Source organism: Triticum urartu, chromosome 5, assembly GCF_003073215.2.
Source record: "Triticum urartu cultivar G1812 chromosome 5, Tu2.1, whole genome shotgun sequence".
Taxonomy (NCBI): domain Eukaryota; kingdom Viridiplantae; phylum Streptophyta; class Magnoliopsida; order Poales; family Poaceae; genus Triticum; species Triticum urartu.
In genome coordinates, this window is record NC_053026.1 from 437,169,967 (window position 1) to 437,185,123 (window position 15,157).

The following is a 15,157-nucleotide window of genomic DNA, read 5'->3' on the forward strand; positions in this document are numbered from 1 at the left end:
CGGTCGGCCAGCCGCAGCCAGCCGCGGTGTGGTACAGAGCTACGTGACGCCGACGTACCAACCAAGCGAAGACAACCACCGTCTTCCGAGTGAAATGAAATCGACGACTACGTGGGTGCCAAGGCCGCTACGTGACGGCCGCGAACTCTGCTGGGCACTGTGATAAAAAGTCGTCGAGGTGTCGTCTCCCATGGCCTTGTTGCATGCCCACGAAGCATGTAGTGCTGCACAGTTGTATAAAAACCGGAGATGCCGCGTGGGCCACGGAGCTTATGGTAGATGTCATAAAAGATCAGTGCGCAGCTAGGCATTTTGCTTGGCCGCTCATCAAAGTGTTTACGAAGGCATTGGCTCTGACAAATGGATAGCAAATCTCATGCTACATCAGGTAAAAGTGGGCATTGCCTAAAACCAAAAGGTAAAAGTGGGCATAGTTTTCTTACCAATTCCTGCGCTGTGTTCGGGAGATTCCGTTCAGCAGTCGGTTGGAAGAAGGCCTTCATTGTTCGGAAGAAAGGGGGTGCCTAAACCAGCTTGACATAATCATAGACTGAATGGGTCGTCGACAAAATGATTGGGAATTTTTCCCAGACAATTTCAAAATTCCACCACCCGTTGGGTTAATCAAGAGGTGGTGGGTCCGCCATCAGAAAAAACAATAGCACGAGCCAAATCAGAAAGACAGCCGCTGCTTGCAAAGCATGCCCCCACAGCCTCAGGATCAGGACCCCCCCCCCCCCCCCCCCCCTAATAACAGGACAGCTAAGTTCGCCGGTGATTCGCTCGTCTAAAGGTCACTCACCTAGCTTCATTTCGTTGTATTTCCTCGTGTCTGGAGCCTGATGGGAGGTTAGTTAGGTGGTCGCCAATGATTGAGGATTACCTGGCTGTGATGGGAGGAGCTGGCTGGCCACATTGGTGGCCTTCAGGTGAGATGGACACGGGAACTCCATCACATGCCCCGGTTCAAGCAGCGGCCCCAGCCCTGCCCGGCGATCCCTGTTGGGGAAGCTGTAGCATTTCTCATGCCGCACATGTAGAAATCTCCTGCATGCCAACCGCCATCGCCGTCGGTCCAGTGCGCGATGAGCATGGCACCAGCACGGCGTGGTCGCAATCGCTACAGGTGGCTACAGGCAAGAACTTGGGGCAGTATGTTAGTTCAGAGAATTGATGAAATGAAAATACCAGAACTTACCATCAACTTCTAGCATCATGCCTCATGGCTCCATGCTCAAGATATTGCAATGGGGCCTTTCAAGGCAAATGCACCCCTCGTATCTTTATTCTAGAATGTTATATTGTCACAAAGGCACAAATTAAGTTGCAAACGAGGGCATTCCGTGCCACATTATTATAGGAACAAAGAGCTTGGTAGCCATTCGCTGGGCATTTGAAGAATGAAAGAACAATAGCTATGGACTAGATTCCCTCGAGACTTCTTATCCTCAGCTAAATGACTAGCAACTTCAGTCTACTTACATGTGGAACAGTGGAAACAAAGTGTGCCATTATTAGACAAAGTTCTATATACCAGTTGCAACTGTAGCTTCCGTCGATCGATTTCACAGAGATGCGCCCGACTCCCAGCTCAAGAGTTTGTCACGCTTTGCAGCAGGCGTTGTCTAGGGCTCGGAGGGTAAGATCAGCATACTGTTTTAACCAACCGACAAGTCACCAAAATGAGTCGAAACTGACATTATTCTCATGCTTCCTTCAGACTCTGGCTTGTCTACTCCAATCTATGGGCTTGCCTTGAGCAAGATGGAAGAGAATGGAGCAATTCTATACCCTGATCCAGTAAGTGGCACCCCTTCCGGTGCAATATCGTTTGGTGATTCCAGGTTGGTATCCACCTGCAATAAGGACACAATAGCAGTTTCAGGCTAATTATCCATTAAACTTGTACTCCCTCCGATCCATATTAATTGACGCTGCTCTAGTACAAAGTTAGTACAACATTATACTATAGCAGCGTCAATTAATATGGATCGAAGGGAGTAGCAAGTTCAGAACTAAGCCACTTGCTTCCAGAAAATTGCATCTTTCTCGGAAAACATTGTGGAAAAAATCAGTAGATTTATCCAGGCAATAGATGTAGTAGCACGGGAGGAACTAGACAGTAAGACCACCGAGTTACAAAAGTTAGCAAGACCAGAAAGTATGCATACCACACGGTTCCAGTGTTTATGTTGAGGGGCTGGGGGAATCACAGCATCCACAGAATAGTCATGGGCATTGAATGCCAAATAGATATCTCCACCAGAATTATGGTCGTGTATCCTACATTAATTGCCAAACAAAACAGTTGAGAAGACAAGAACCCATTGGCCATTGCAACCAAATTACAACAATACTATCATATGGTCAGAATGAATTACACGATCAAAACTGAAAGCCAAACTTCCTTACGTGAATGCCAAGAATTTGCTTTCCAGGTTATCCCAACAATCCTCGTGCCAAGTGACATCATTCTACAATCAAGAAAGATCAGAATGCAATGAAAATCTTTGGAAGAAAAATCAAACCAAGAGTTGCATACTTGCATCCTACAAAAGCTAGGAATTGTCGTTTCTAACATGCAATGCACAATAAGAGACCAGGGAGATCACATACTTAGCAAATACTCGACAGAAACTAATAACCATATTTCAGTAAAGGAAGAAATGTTTATTTTCAATACGCCAGTCAACTGCAAGAAGAACACTAAGAATTTGAACATACTTTACTGAGAAACCTGTCCCGTTTCAGTATTGGGTGGTTCTGACGAAACTTAATCATCTCTGAGAAAAACCTGAAATGGCCATATCTTCTTTCCGCCAACTGTATCACACGGACACGGGGGGAAACAAGTTAGCATATAGATGTGGCACATCCATAACACATTTTGAATGGAAAACCAAAATAATATGTAACCTGTCCCCACTGGAAATTATTTATGCAGGTATCATGTCCATAGCTATTATTGTTTCCATAACGTGTATGACCATATTCATCTCCCATCAACATCATCGGGGTGCCCTGTTACAAAAAAATGTACACAATTAGCAATTTTTACATTATGCAATACCACGTAAAAGACCAACTGTGGAGTGATCAACAATAATTACTTGAGAAATCATTAATGCCACATGGAAGTTCTTCATTTGTCTCGAACGCAGAGCTAATACATTTGAATCATTTGTTTCTCCTGTTTGGCAACAAGACCAAAATAGGTTGTTACCAACAGTTAATATGTCAAATCTTTCAAAAACAAGCATCGAATATATCAATATTTACATAACATGATGGCGTTAAGTGAAACAAACTCAACTAATGTTCCCTCCAAAATATGATAACCATCCATGGTTGTATTTTTTCCAAGAAAACAGAAAGCTTGCATTTCGATGCATTGATATAAAAAGAGTAGTAACCGTAGAAGCCTAAGACTACGCTGAAGCAACCTACCACTCAAGACAAGACCACAACCAACGGTCGCAAGACAGGCATTACAACAAACATCACCAAACCAACCCTGGCCTAGATGCCATCCACACAAACGGACAGAACACGATGCCCATCACAAGAAGAGAGAATCCAACTCCGCAAAGAAGGGCAGAATTGGGCTACTCCGCTTTGGAGGCGACATAGTTGTATTTGGTCTAATCGTGATACAAAAGCTCCAGTACTAAGACTATGCATGAGTTCTGTCAAGTGTCAAGCATACTACAAAATTAATTTTAAACTAAAAGAGCATTTTGTGTTCTCCTTGTTGTGCAATACTATACTTCAGTCAAATATCTTAAGAACGGCGGCTCTGGAGATCGCCTCTGTGTGGTTGGGTGTCTCCTCTAGCTGCTTGGGTGGTTGAGTCGTCGACCCATTGGGTGCGCGGCCTCGGGGCCCGTGTGCTGTGGTGCTGATGTTTGTAAGCCGGAGAGGGCGACTCCGGGTCGTGTGGTAGGGTGTCGACTAGGGTCACTTGGGTGGCAGAGTAGTCGGCCAGTTGGGGGCGCAGCCTCAGGGCCGGTGTGTTTGTATGGCTCGTTGTATCGGTTTTCAGCCACTTTTCCTTCCTAACTAGCCAATTCTCTTCTTATATATGAAAAGGCAGAGCTCCTTGCTTGCTCGAAGAAAAGAAAAAAACTCTCTTTTCAGCTGCTAATTTCAATGTGAAGAGCAACGCATGATAATGAGTAATGATGGTACCTTCAACACCACAGTTCCAGCTAAAATTATCATTGCATCCATCACGTCCACCTTCTCCATTAGCGTCGTTGTGCTATATAATTTTGGTCGAACAGAAACCATATTAACATAGATACCAGTACTTGTATAGAAGGACCTTAACTTTATAGTGTTTTGGTATACTCAAGTTACCTTTAAGTTGTATGAAACAAGGTCACATAAGGTGAACCCATCATGTGCTATTATAAAGTTCACACCATGATGAGGCTTCCGCTGGTTCACCTGCCAATCAATATCACATCAAAACTTGATTTTACACGTCATCCTGTTTTGAACTATGTAATCCTAAATCTTCCACATAAAAAGAAGTCTCAAAGCTTATTCACAAGAGGCTCCTAGCACCTCCATACATAGAGAACTGGTTTAAATTTCGAAATGACATCTCCAACAATATTCAGAGTACAGGCAATACCGTTTAGCATTTGAGTGGATCTTGGAGGAATTAATCAGAATGAGCATTGAAAACAGTGCAATTAGAATTGCATACAAAATAAATTTGGAGGTTGCATATGTTAATAGCATAAGCTGCACCCTGATGACACTATGGAAATAGCAAGTGTATAGTTTCAACTTTCAACAACAATGAAGGCTTAAGCTCAGGAATTTCTTTTTCGCAAACACACACATAAATGTGTGTTTCCTGTATTTAGCTTAGGGATTTACAAATACTTTAAAAATTACTACAAAACATCAAGAAACAGGGCTCCAAAAGAAATTATGTATAGTGATGATATAACCAAGCAAGGAAAATCTTCAACTGATGGATAAAAAGGCAGGCAGGGAAAGAGCGCATCTGAACAAAATACCTGGTAGAGATCAGCAGATCCAGACACACGAGTTGCCAACACCCCCTTCATACCAGGGTCACCCTGCAAAAACCCTCGAAATGATTAGCGGCATTCAATCATTCATGAGTGCTTGCAGAAATAAAATTGGAAATATAACAAAGAAATTAATCAGGACAAACTCTTTTGCAGAAGTGCACTCTAAATTCAGATCAAACGTTATCAAAATCCACTGATGCTAAAAAGGAAATATCTTGGTTTTGTAGGTCTTTGATGATTTAGTTATGATTGATTCAAAGACATTATGCTATGGAAAGCATGAGCGAGTGGAAGCAACAGCAGTCCATGGAAAATTGGGTCAGTAAATTTGAACAGGCCAAGGAGCCTCATACATTCTTGAAAATTCTATATTCTTCTGTGGTAATCTTTCTCTCTGTTCTGGGCTTCTGGCCTTTTTTTATCTTTCTGAGTTTTATATCTATAACTTGGTTTTTGTCAATATAAATGTAAGAGGATACTTATTTTCGCCACGACAAAAAGGTCATGAACAAAGCCATCTAATGATCTGTCTTAAGAATATACGGAAACAATCGGGATTTTGGAGAATGGTAAAGATCAGGATCGGGATTTAGCAAACAGTACCTTGATGAACCTTCGAAGATCGTCTCTGTACTTTCCATTCCATTCAGCCCACCTACAAGAGCATTTGATTATATCTTAGAAATATTGGCAATATTCACCAACAACATTGAAACATATTCAGGTCTTCATATATTTGAAATTACCGGCAACAACTTTAGGCAACAAAAGGGACCACCATATGAAAAGGAGTACAGTTGTTAAGTACTCCCTCCGTCCCATAATATAAGAGCTTTTTTGACACTGCACTAATGTTAAAAATGCTCTTATATTATGGGACGGAGGGGGTAATTTATAAATGATCATCAGAGCATTACATCAGCTATGTTAGAAAAACAACAACTCTTTGTGCTACACTATCATCGCAGTGTGAAAATAGTTTAGTGCTAAAGAGGAAACAGAAGTAAGAAAAATATACATATCCAGTAATTTCAATACACATAGTGCAAAATTACCTGTCCCAATTAGGGAAACGCCCTACTAGATAAAGACCTCCACAATCCCAAGGTTCAGCAATTATCTTGCATCGAGATAACACAGAATCTTTGGCAATTTCCTGTGACCAGAAAAATAAACAATGAAACAAAATAACAACAAACATCATAGGCTGATAATTCTACAAAAACACTAATGCAGGCTATCAGATGAACATTGCAGTCTTGAGAAGGTGTGATATATCATTTGCAATTTCATAAATGTAAGGGGACATTCAAAAGGTCACACATTCATAGGACCCTCAGGTTCCTCTAAATCTACTTCATTAATGAAGAGCTGAATATCTGATGATGAAATTTTGCATGATTGAACTAAATATCTGCCCGACAAATAGTTCAACAACTGAGAAAGACAAAGCAAATACAGCATACAATGTTGTGAAGTCCATAAATTTCAAGGTGACATTGGTTCATGTGAATTCATTAGGTCACAATTTGTATCTGATCAACCATAGTAAGATATGGACAATAGTTAATCTAAGAACTTATGTCTTGTGTTTTTATGATATCAATGAACTTCATTTGACTAAAAAGAGGAAAATTGTATCTCTGATTTGAAGTTAAACACTACAGTTCTGCAACTATAAAATTACCCTGATGAGTGGAGGAGCATCAAGAGGACTGCCATCTGGTCCACGGCAAAGGACACTTGCAAGGTCAAACCGAAACCCATCTATGTGATACTCCGTAACCCTTGAAGCATCAAATAGCCATGCAAATAAGAAAACATACTTAAAATATGATGAATTCTTTGAAAAAAGAGATCATAAGAAAATACTTGGTCTGAATTTTGTATCAAGATATGAATGAACTACAACAGTGCATTTTTCTTGATCCTTTGGCTGCCTTGCACTAATACATTTAATATAGGATTTGTCAGTGCATACAATACTTTGATAAGGAGATCCCTAGCGACATCACTCGTTCAAGGTTGAAAATACTTAGTCGGTCCACTCACAAAGCACAAGAGTCACCCACCTAGACTCCCATGAGAATTGGTTGCTACCTGATGCTTCTACACCATGTGTACTAAGGAGTGAGGGAACAAGAATGATTGGCAAGCAAGGCTCAGTCTGGAGGCACAGCAAGCAACCGGTCCAACCAGAAACTCAGTGTGGGTTAGACAGGTCACACATTTTTTTGGTCTAGCCTGTTCCGATCGAACTGGCTCCTATTCACTTCGCTGGTGTGAGTGGGTATAGAAGCAGAAACCCACCTCTTTTAAGAACAAATGGAAGTCATGAGCTTCGCTCCCCTCCTATGGTTACAGCTTCCATGTCACCCTAGGATTGGGAGTTCCGGAGTTTCCCCGCCAATGTTTTTGTTTCGTGTGCAAGAACCGTTTGTTGGGTGAGTTCTTGCTCAAAGGCTATGACATTGGCACTTGTTGCTGGCATCAATTGCTCAAGCAACTCGAGTCATCCATTCCCATTGCCTGAAGGCCAGGCCTCCCCGTATATTAACTGAAGAAGTCAAGTGACCTCATCAACTATAACGTGTCACAACCCAGATGATTTGATGGCTATGAATTAATGTGTGCAGTGTGTACTGCAACATAGAGGTAGTTTTCAGTAATTTCAGTCTATAAGTATCATCTTGATTTGATCATATAGATCCGACAGTTCAATTCCACATGCATATTTACTCCCTCCGTCCCAAAATTCTTGTCTTAGATTTGTCTAAATACGGATGTATCAAGTCAAGTTTTAGTATTAGATATATCCGTATCTAGACAAATCTAAGACAAGAATTTTGGGACAGAAGGAGTATTTACTTGTTAGCACTTGATTGTGAGAGTGGAACACATGTATAAACAGGTGCTATCGAAGCATTGACTATACTGATTAATGAAGACTAAAGAGAGGATCAACATGAAGAAAGAAATATGCATAAACTAAAATGCAGTTGCTTGACGTATAGAACAACATGCAAGTCGTGCATACCAATGTCTCAAGCTGTCGAGTACGAGTTCCATGACCACAGGATGGTTGCAGTTTAGTGTATTCCCTGGATTAAACCAAGTATACTGTTAACACTTAGGAGTAGACACAAGTTCCACTTACTTGAAATTTTAAACGTACCAGAACATTAAGTACCTAGCCATCTAAATGTTATATCAACCAGATAATTAAGCAGGCTTTCAATATTTTTTTAACAAGGTTTCCTTATAGGTAGCAATGTGGCAGTCTCACATCAATGCATGGGTTGAGAAATATAGTGGCTGCAGCCAAATAATGACCAAGTGAGCACTCTTAACCCTTCTACCAGTCAATATAGCACCTAACGTGCCTGCAAGGTTCAGTCTGATGGCATGACGAAGATAATAAAAATAGATTGAATCAACGTTTATCATTTGAAATACATCACAACAAAGTAGCGGCCAGATATGCAGTTTATTTGCCTAGAAGCACACAATCGCAAGATAAATTAGCAAGGTACATGGTTAGTAAGCGGATCAGCAAAACAAGATACATTAACATCCTTAAAAGCCGGAGCAACAAAGAACATACAAAGCATCAGGTAGCACCCTAGAACATGCTCACCTATCACAAGCACGTCACAAACAATCAAGTAACAGAAGTTCAGGAATCATGGTTTTACCGCATCCCGAGAAGTTCAGCAGTTGAGAGTTGTTCTTCGGATCTAACATGTAATAAACCTGCATGAATGAAAGTAGTGTTTTTGGTATAAATCCATGTAAAACCTGAAGCAGGTGTACACTTCTAAACACATTGGGATTTAGAACAGATTAACTTAACCTGGTCACAAATTTTACTTAGCCTTCTAAGACCAGTGACTGTCTGACCCATTATAAAATAACAGGTCAAAAGGGTGGAGTGAGCAAACCCATACACAAATTCTGAGTTAAGCAGCCCTATTCCGATTCTAACCTAGTCCTCTTCAACCCGGAACAAAACACAACCTACACATTAGAACTAAGAAAAGATAGAGTGACAAGCAGATAGGTGCCTTCGTCGGCTATAACTCAAATAGATAAATCACCTTGTTGTCGATGCCACGAAAAGAAGTAACATAAGGATTAGCGTCATCTGCTTCATTTGTATGGTTGTAAACGACATCCAGAATAACCTACACAAAATGATGATACCACTAAACACATGTTATCATGTGGGATGAATAAGAATGCTACAATAGGTTGCCATATCTACTGGATGTCAATACCTCTATACCAGCTTTATGCAATGCCTTGACCATCTGCTTGAGCTCTCTGGAAGCAGCCAATGGTCCACCACCAGCACTTGCATAGCGGGTCATGGGAGCAAAAAAATTGATTGTAGAATAACCCCATGTATTGACCTTCCAATTGAGAAGATGAAAAGTCATTCCACAATTGATTCCACTGATGAACCATAATGATGACATCATGCACAAAGTGGCATATCGGAATTTTTACCATGTGGTCCCTTGGGTTAGGGTACCTCTTCAACTCCAGCTCATCAAACTCAAAAACAGGTAGCAACTCCACTGCATTAACTCCGAGTTCAAGCAAATGCGGGATCTACAAAACCGCAACTATTGCATGCATAAGTCATTAAACAATAGGCTTGAAGCCTTGAACACTGAAAGCTAATATGCATATCAGGTTCCCAAAACTAGATCACTAAAATAATAGTCGGAATATATTTATTTCGCTAATAACTTCCAGTAAGGACCAAACAAATAATTGTTGTCACAAGCCACACAATAAGAAGAAATTAAAACTTACTTTGTCGATGAATCCTAGGTAGCTTCCGCGAACAGCTGCATCAAGCCCACTTGACTCATCCGCAGTGAAAGCGCGAACGTTCATTTCATATATAACTAGATCTGTCTAGATTAAAGAACATAAGAAAAGCAGTGAACTTCATGTTTGGGATGCTTTCTGCATTTATTCTATGAAATGATTCTAGTACCTCAGGCAAATTTGGAAGCTGGTAATCAGCACCCCAGTCAAAAGGAGAGCTATCAAAATCATATGTTCCAAAAGGCTGGCTGGGCTTCCCGTTATCAACCCCAAAGTAATTTCGACCAGAAACTAGTTTCGCGTAAGGGTCAAGAAGAATAATGTTGCTATCAAACCTATGGCCTTGTTCCCATCCTTGAGGACCATTAACACGATATCCGTAAAGAACTCCAGAAGTGGGCAACCCCTGAAAGTACAGTTATAGAAGGCTTCATTCAGCATATATGCATGGGAAAATACATAGGAGCAAAATAGGCACAGATTTCTCCTCCTAACAATAAATATTGTAAAGAACATAAGGATGTGTTTTCAGCCAAGACCAAAAGAGAACATAAGGATTTCTCCTCCCAACAATAAATATTGTAAAGAACATAAGGATATGTTTTTCAGCCAAGACCAAAAAATATAGATGTTCGCCGGCGTTCTGGTGGCTCCGCCTCCGGCGGTACGAATCTGCGTTCCCTTCCGGCTCCGGATTGCCGGCGGCCGGCGGCCATCCTTCCATCTGCATAGGCTCTCTACCCCGCTGCCTCTCCGACCCCGTCCGCCTACACGCCATGTCGGTTCCAAAGCTCGCGTTTTTCGTCGGCAACATGTGCAGCCCCACCCCCATCAGAGGTAGTGGTCGACATGCAGGTTGTCTCCGACATCTTTGGATCCTGATTTGGCGGCTTTGAGATTGCTTGGACTAGGCCAGGCGAAATCCATGCTCGGTTTGCCGATGCAGGTCGTTTCCCTTCTTGGAGGCGCTGCCATGGCCTTTGTCCGTGCACCCCTTCGAGTATGAGGGGAAACCCTAGGTCCGGTTCTCCGGATCGGATGGCGACGACGTCACGACATCATTCCCCTTCTTGAAGGCGCTATCTTGCTAGCTCATGGTGTCCCGGTGTTGGAATTGAAGATTTTTTATTGAAGGGTTTTTCTCCCCGATTTCATCCAGAAACCACAAAAATCCTTGCAGTCATGCTAGAAGTGACACAGTGAGATAGCCAAAGTTATGAGGCTACACTACTCAGTAGTGCATTTTGTTTCCCTTTATGAATGAGTTACGTGATAAGACCAGTGCTTTCAAAATATATGATTCTCATAAAATTAAATCTTGTTTTGAAGAATATGCAATACAGATACACATGAGACGAATGATGGGATTCTTGTTCCATAAATGTCAGCCACACCAAGTTGTCAATACTGAAAAGAATAATGCCTTATCTTCGAAGGTACAGATAACATCAAAGCTTCATAACAATACCTCCACCGACACATGCCATATATCTCCAGTTTTGTTCTTCTGGCAATCTAAAGCAAACTCCACAACTTTTTCACTTTCTTCATCCTTGGTTCCTCTGCAGGGCAATCCAGTATGTCAGACGATGAGACGATGAGACGAATCATATTTCATTGGAAAGAGAATGCGAGATGAACAAGCTAAAGCACAATGCTGATCAGCAAAAGGTTATTTCAACCAGGCCAACACCCCAGATCAACTAACAAAATGCAAAATGGCAACCTGGGAAACAAATAAACATCGTTTTGTGCACGATCTGCAACATACACAAACAGTTGATCAAAGTGCAACGTAAGGATGTGTTTTGGCTTTATGAACAACTTGTTTTGCGGAAAACCAGGATTCACGAGTCCTGGCCTAAAAGGCAAAAACAGTTTAACTTAAGTGACACTGAAAGCAACAAAACCACACAATTTAGGAAAGGTTGTCTGTACCTCTCAGGAAGCTTGATGCAGAGGGTGACAGAAGAAGCATTTTGAGAGAAAATCGCGAAGTTGAGACCACTTTCAACCTGCGACACTCCTAGAGGGGATGCTTTGCCGGAAGAATATTTCAAGGGCACTTCGGTACCCGCCATTGCGCTTTCCCTTTCCTGGCGGTGTTGCAGAATGAACATACACTTTAGCAAAAATAACATGGTACAGAATGAGGAATAAGAATACGCAGCATCATACAGTTAATGAATACAAACATATTCGCTTAGCGTGAAGTTTTACCAGGATGATAGCTCACGACATGCCAAATGACCATGAATGTATATCAAACAAACAGTTCAGTACACTGGTAGCTAAATGGATCGACGAACAAATACAGTGTACTATACAACCATACGGGGCATGAACACTTGAGTGTGGGGCGATACCTCGGTCACAATTCTCCCAGCATTACCAGTCTGAGCTCCCACCGAGGTACTCCGCACGGACCTAAATCGCTGTGCCTGCACCACGACAAAATCCGCTCTGATCAATCCACCAATTAGAGCAGAGGAATGGATGCACGCCGCGAAAAACAAAAGTACGAAATCGAGACACCTGCCTTTCCGAATTGCCCTCCTCCGCACCCGGGCGCGACCCCAAGCCTGCTCGCTGCCACACTGCACGGGAACCACGACCAAACACATGCATCGTTCAGCGCGGCCGCACGGCAGGAAAGCAACAAAATGCAGCGCGGCGAAACGAGGTCTCGCGAAGAGAGAGGGAAAAAACCCACCGGTTCGGAAGCGCGGGGGGGACGGAGCTGCTGCTTCGGCGCGCGGTGGCGGCGGCGGCGGGGCGCAGCGGGGAGCGATTTGTAGAGGCCGCCGAATCCATCCAAATGCGGGGGTGGTGGGCCGGGTAGCGGGAGGGATTTGGCTCGGGGCCGGGGCTTAGTTATAGGGGCTCGTGGACACGGTCATGGGGCAGCTCGCGGCTCGCGGCTCTCGAGGTCGAGGGAGTGGAGCGGCGATGGGGAGCGCAAGTCGGAGCAGGAGGAGAAGGATGCGGTGATCTCACCTCGGGGAGGGCGCGCGGAGGAATGGGGGCGCGGGGGCGACGGAGATGGGTGGTGGACACGTGGTGTCGCATGCGCGGGGCGGGGGCGGCGGATAGGGAAGTGGAGTGGACGGAGGACCTTCCCTCCCTTCCGGCCCCGACGTGTGGTGTCGTCTCGTCATGTGCTTTCCATACAACAGTTACCGGTGGTCTAGTAGACGAGAAACGGTCGAACTCACGGACAGAAGAGTGCTTTACCGAAAAATCTGAAAATAATTATCCACATATACACTACTCCCTCCGTCCGGAAATACTTGTCATCAAAATGAATAAAAGGTGATGTATCTAGATGTATATTAGTTCTAGATACATTCCTTTTAATCCATTTTGATGACAAGTATTTTCAGACGGAGGGAGTACTTATTATAGAAAAGCAAACAAAAGCTTCTCTAAACACACCCATAAAATGTACACGGATCAATTACAACCGCATGATTAGACCCACTAAATCAATCTAACGGCTAGCCTTAATTTAATTCCTTTTTCCTTTTGTACGTACGTTTAGCAATTTTAATTGACTGGTGTACTCCATCACATAGGAAAACACACGTCAGACTACTCACAATGGAAGTAATACGAGTGGTAACATCACACATATCTAGGCAAAATAAATGATGTGACAAGTAATTAATGAGAAAAGAAAGGCATATGGTAACATACTATCTCCGTCCTGATTTATTGGTCCCCTTTGTAATTTGTGCTAAATTTTGACCAAAGATTTAATTGATAAAATGCTAGTACATGTTAACAAAAATTATATCGTTGGATTCGTATTTGAACATAGTTTATAATGATATAATTTTTATTGACATGCATAAACATCTTGTTACTTAAATTTATGGTCAAAATTTGGCACAGATTACAATGAGGACCAATAAACCAGGACAGAGGGGTAGTATCAAGACAAGATGAGTCTGCAACCTAATAAATGAGGTGTTACTGTCGGTGTTCTGGGAACGGGAGTCCCTAGACTTGCCTGCTTGCGGCCTGCGGCGTGGCTCGAGTGGGGGCCCAGTGCGGCCCAGCTTCATCAGCTCAAACTCAAGACCCTCGCGAGGGGCCAAGCCCTGCGGGGCGGACGACAGGAAGCTTTCTCAGGAGCAGCCTCATCAGGCAGGCTCGCGAGGAGGCGGAGAGATCAAGGCAGGGGCACCTCGCGAGGAGCCCGTGACGCAAGTCATGACGATCGAGATCAGGCGGGCGCCAGGCGGGCACCGGACTGTGCAGTGTCCTTGTTTCTCCTTCGATGCAAAGGGAACAAGCACAGTCCAAGGCATCAGGCAAAGGTTACCATTCCGGTGCAACGAGACCAAGACCAGCAGAGCGGCAGGACGGAGATCATTGTGGAGCCCAAGACGGCGTCATCACCAGCGCTTTCGGCAGCCGAAGACCACCTTTGGTCAGGATAACTTGTACTAGATGTTCCTCTTCAAAATGGCCAATTGTTGGCGCCCTTCCCGCTCACATTTTGGGAAGAGGACCAGGGCCTCTATAAGTAGGACTAGCCACCATAAGAGGTGGGGGGAATTGAGACCGAGTAGAACACACCGCACCAGCTCAAGAACACCTCTCGCAAGGCCGCTCTTCCCCTGTATTGTTCATCATCAGCCCCTGAGGCAATCCACCACACCACACACTGGAGTAGGGTATTACACCACATCGGTGACCTGAACCAGTATAAACCTCGTGTCCTTTGTGTGTTCTTCTTTCCAGCCTAGATTTCTTGCGAGCATAGAAGCGCAAGTCGGTAGGGGAAAGATCTCCGTGCGCACCCAGAGTTTGAACCTTAAGGGTCTGCCGGAACCCGAAATCTGACATTTTGCGCGCCAGGTAGGGGTGCGCCGGAGTTCTCCCTCTCGACGACCCGCTCTCCACCAACATCGCGTTTCGCCCTCATGGCAGACAACGTGCCGCCCGCTCCGGCAACCGATGTCGGCACTGGGGCCGGGGGGCTCCGAGCCTTGGCCCCCACCTTGCGACAGGTGTTGTGGCCGCACAAGTTCAAGCCTGAGATGCCGCCGCGCTACAACGGCGCGACGGATCCGCTGGTTTTCCTGCTGGCGTATGAGGAGGCCGTCCTCAAAGCCGGGGGCGACGACCGGGTGATGGCCAACTGGTTTCCCATGGCCCTCGCTGGTGACCCGCACGCGTGGCTCCTCCACCTGCCGACGGCTTCTGGGACCTCCTGGGAGGAGCTGTGCGACCTCTTCCTCGCCCGTTATGCCGCACCA

General features: G+C 44.0%; 1 protein-coding gene across 1 annotated transcript; it reads right to left on the bottom strand.

The window, feature by feature from the left end:
* Nucleotides 1–1,240: 1,240 nt before the first annotated feature.
* Nucleotides 1,241–13,040, bottom strand: LOC125509604 (isoamylase 3, chloroplastic). The gene is made up of 24 exons (XM_048674610.1): nt 12,604–13,040; nt 12,430–12,487; nt 12,257–12,331; nt 11,829–11,986; nt 11,359–11,452; nt 10,060–10,296; nt 9,873–9,977; nt 9,561–9,665; nt 9,329–9,463; nt 9,149–9,235; nt 8,747–8,804; nt 8,089–8,152; nt 6,739–6,838; nt 6,107–6,207; nt 5,655–5,706; nt 5,034–5,096; nt 4,360–4,449; nt 4,189–4,261; nt 3,111–3,190; nt 2,917–3,021; nt 2,725–2,823; nt 2,413–2,474; nt 2,172–2,283; nt 1,241–1,856 (listed from the first exon to the last, which is right to left on the bottom strand). Exons 1-24 carry the CDS (start codon nt 12,702–12,704, stop codon nt 1,743–1,745), a joined length of 2,328 nt encoding a protein of 775 aa, XP_048530567.1. The 5' UTR covers nt 12,705–13,040; the 3' UTR covers nt 1,241–1,742.
* Between the last annotated feature and the right edge of the window lie 2,117 nt (nt 13,041–15,157).